The 3,243-nt window shown below is 43.2% G+C and overlaps 1 protein-coding gene across 1 annotated transcript; it reads left to right on the top strand.

Annotated features, from left to right (window-relative positions):
* The first annotated feature begins 623 nt into the window (after positions 1-623).
* Positions 624-2,179, top strand: LOC133887415 (zinc finger protein STAMENLESS 1-like). Its single transcript, XM_062327362.1, has 4 exons — positions 624-908; positions 1,264-1,386; positions 1,545-1,626; positions 1,738-2,179. Exons 1-4 carry the CDS (start codon positions 788-790, stop codon positions 2,177-2,179), a joined length of 768 nt encoding a protein of 255 aa, XP_062183346.1. The 5' UTR covers positions 624-787.
* Positions 2,180-3,243: the final 1,064 nt, after the last annotated feature.

The following is a 3,243-nucleotide window of genomic DNA, read 5'->3' as shown; positions in this document are numbered from 1 at the left end:
AACACTTTAAGACAGCCTTTCCCCTATGCATTTGCTGTCTCCAAACTGCAGTGTCTTTTCGCTTTTGTGTCATGATACTAATAAACCGTAATACTCCTGCTAGCTGCCTCTCTGTCTGTCTGTCTCTCACTCCACACACACACAGTCACATAGAGAGAGCTCACTCCACAGTCCACCCCACCATCCGATATATACCCCCCTTTCCTCTTTCCTCTCTCCTTCCAAAACCTCCATTGCATCATAGTGTTCAGCTGTCTCACTCCCTGCTCTCTCTGCTCCACCATGTAAGACGCCTACACCCACAACTACTCCTCATGACTTCTTTGGTGTCTTGTATTGTTCATCTCCATGTTTTGTACATCTCTTCTTCTGAAGCACTATTGTCTCTGTGTGCGTCTCCTGTTTATGTGTGCACATCTGTTCTCTTCTTTTTTCCTGGTCACAAACCATCACTCCTGTATGAGCAAGCCTGTTTTTCCTTTTTTTTTGCTATGCATAGTCCTAAGTTTTTTATCAGCTTGTGCTATCACAAGGATAGATTCAGGATCTCCATTAACAGCTTGCTTGTCTAGATCATCCGGTACTATGTAGAACTGCCACTGCATTTTTTTTCTTCTTGTTGTTGGTGCTGTACTAGTGCGTTTCTATGCACATCTTGTTCTTTTGAGCTCCTGTGCTCATCATTTGTAGATAGGAACTGCTTTAATTATGTGAATCGATCTTTATATGCTCTTCCCGGCCAAGACCTAGTGTTGGAAGAAGGTAGTAACTATTTTTGCTGTTCTTCATGGTGAACTCAAGGAGGCAAGAAGGGAGCCCCTTGGACCTGAACAACTTGCCAGAGGAGTACGGGAAGCAAGCGGTGGAGAGCACGACGACCACCGCCACATCCAGCGCCAACACAGCTAGTAAGAACCGATCGACATAAACATTGCCTTGATTTGGAGGTGAACTAGTTCTGCGTCATGAAAGAAAATCCTGCAACTGTTACCATGTTGCTTCTGTGAACAATGGAGCTCTTTCTTGAAGTTTGTGCTTTGAATCTATGTCGGACTAGCTCGTTTATTTGTAGAATGCTTCAGAAGTTAGTAGGAACATACAATACTTTCTGTTGATGCGAAGTATTTCTCATGAATTTAGCATGTCATGAAAAGAGTCTACTCATTTTGCGCATAGTATCTTAACTTGTGTATATATGAAGGGCAAGATCTCTGCACTTTGCAGTGCCAGTGACTGATTGGTCTTTGATACAAATGTGTGAAGGGATAAAGAAGAAGAGCAGTGGAGGGAAGGATGTCGCTGCCAAGGTATATGAATGCCGGTTTTGCTCCCTCAAGTTCTGCAAGTCTCAAGCGCTTGGTGGCCACATGAACCGGCATCGGCAAGGCAAGATCACAAACCTATAGCTAATTGCATCAGGTTTTATTATAAAAATTGACCGTGCGATCTATATAGATGCACAATGTGACCGAACTTGTATTTTTCTGTTACGTTTCCTTCCAATGTGCCCTATAACTTATTAATTTGTGTGGGGTTTCTTCCAGAGAGGGAGACTGAAACCCTCAACCGTGCCCGGCAACTCGTCTTCGGCAACGAGAGCCTCGCCGCCGTCGGCGCGCAGATGAGGTGCACATACATTCATTCATCCATAAGGAGAACTCCACTGCAGATGATCGTGATCGCGCCTTCTCATTGATTAGGGTTTCTCACGGCCGTTGCAAATTTCTCGCGCTACAGTTTCAGGGATGCGAATATGGGAGGTGCTGCCCCACCGACCGTACTGGGAGGAGGCTTCCGGGGAGGCGTCAACGGCAGCGGCGGCGGCGGAATAGGCGACTCGTGCCTCCCGTTCCGGCCGGTGCATCCGCGGCAGTCGCCGCAGCCGCCGTACAATTGCCTCTACACGGCGCCATCCACACTTCACCCGATGAACTACCCGGCGACGTACCCGGGCCCTCCGCGCCAGCCCGCGGTCGACGACTACGTCATCGGCCACGCGGTCTCTGCCGGCGACGCACTGATGCAGCAGCCACACCGCGGCAGCTTCTCCTGCTTCGGAGCTCCATTCACCGCGCCGCTGGCCGCGGCGGCGAACGAGCAGGCCGACAAAGTTAACTGCAACTGCAGCTTCGGCTGCGGCGGCCACATCAGAAATAATAATGTGAATGCCTCCTCTTGAGCAGACCCGACCGTACGCAGTTCACTTAAGTGTAAAGCTAGAGAAATTAAGAGGGATCGATGTTTGTTTTGGACATTAAAGAGAGAAGTGTTCTGAGGTTTTATTCAATTTTAGTTCTGCTTCTGGTTCATGTCTGCGCTGAATATGCTAATTCTTGGGTTTCTGTTGCAGAATTCTTGATTAAAACTCACTCCGTCTCAAAATATTAAGGTGAAAGATAAAACGATAAATATACTCTCTCTGGCTATAAATATTTGTTATTTTGATTAAAATCGGTTAAATTTTTAAAACTTTAACTGTTAATAGCTTTCAAATTATTCAGTTTGGAAACATAAAAATCACACATATAGATTTGTCTTAAAAATACTTTCATAATATATATTTTTATTAGATGTTATAACTATATTTTAATAGAAAATAATAGTCAAAAATTGCACGTTGAAGACCGTGAAAATTAAAAAATAATAAGTATTTATGATCGGAGGGAGTATTAAAGTGAGTATAAGTATTAACGTGAAAGATAAAATGATCATCTTATCCCCTTTTAATATCATTAATTACATGAGAAATGAGATTTATATTGGGAAGAAAGTTAATTAATGGAAAAGTAAGACTGAAAAACTTGGACTAAAACTATCTCAAAATTGTAAAACGTTATATACTTTAACTATTGTATAAAATGCCAAAATATCATCTATTTTGAGATGGATGAAATAATACTCAATGGTAGAATAGTCTCACATTGGTTGTGGAAGGGCGGTGCACCCAATTTAAAAGTAGGGAGCCCCCACCTTTATTGGCTAGTTTTTGGGTGTAAAACGATTTTTTCAATTCTACAATTAGTATCAGAGTCTGATCCATAAGGCATGAGTTATAATCTTTGGCCCAATGAATATAAATGTGTCAAGGTCTAATAGACTATTTGTGCTGGTGAGGCATGGCCTGAGGGACCCTTTGAGAGACACCAATGTGTGTTGTAAAGTAAGGAGTCGCTCAGCTCATTAGCTAGCTTTTGGACTGTAGAAAGGTCATTTTAATCATATACTCAATAACATGTTTCACAA

Source organism: Phragmites australis, chromosome 1, assembly GCF_958298935.1.
Source record: "Phragmites australis chromosome 1, lpPhrAust1.1, whole genome shotgun sequence".
Classification (NCBI taxonomy): domain Eukaryota; kingdom Viridiplantae; phylum Streptophyta; class Magnoliopsida; order Poales; family Poaceae; genus Phragmites; species Phragmites australis.
This window is presented reverse-complemented; position numbering and strand designations above follow the sequence as displayed.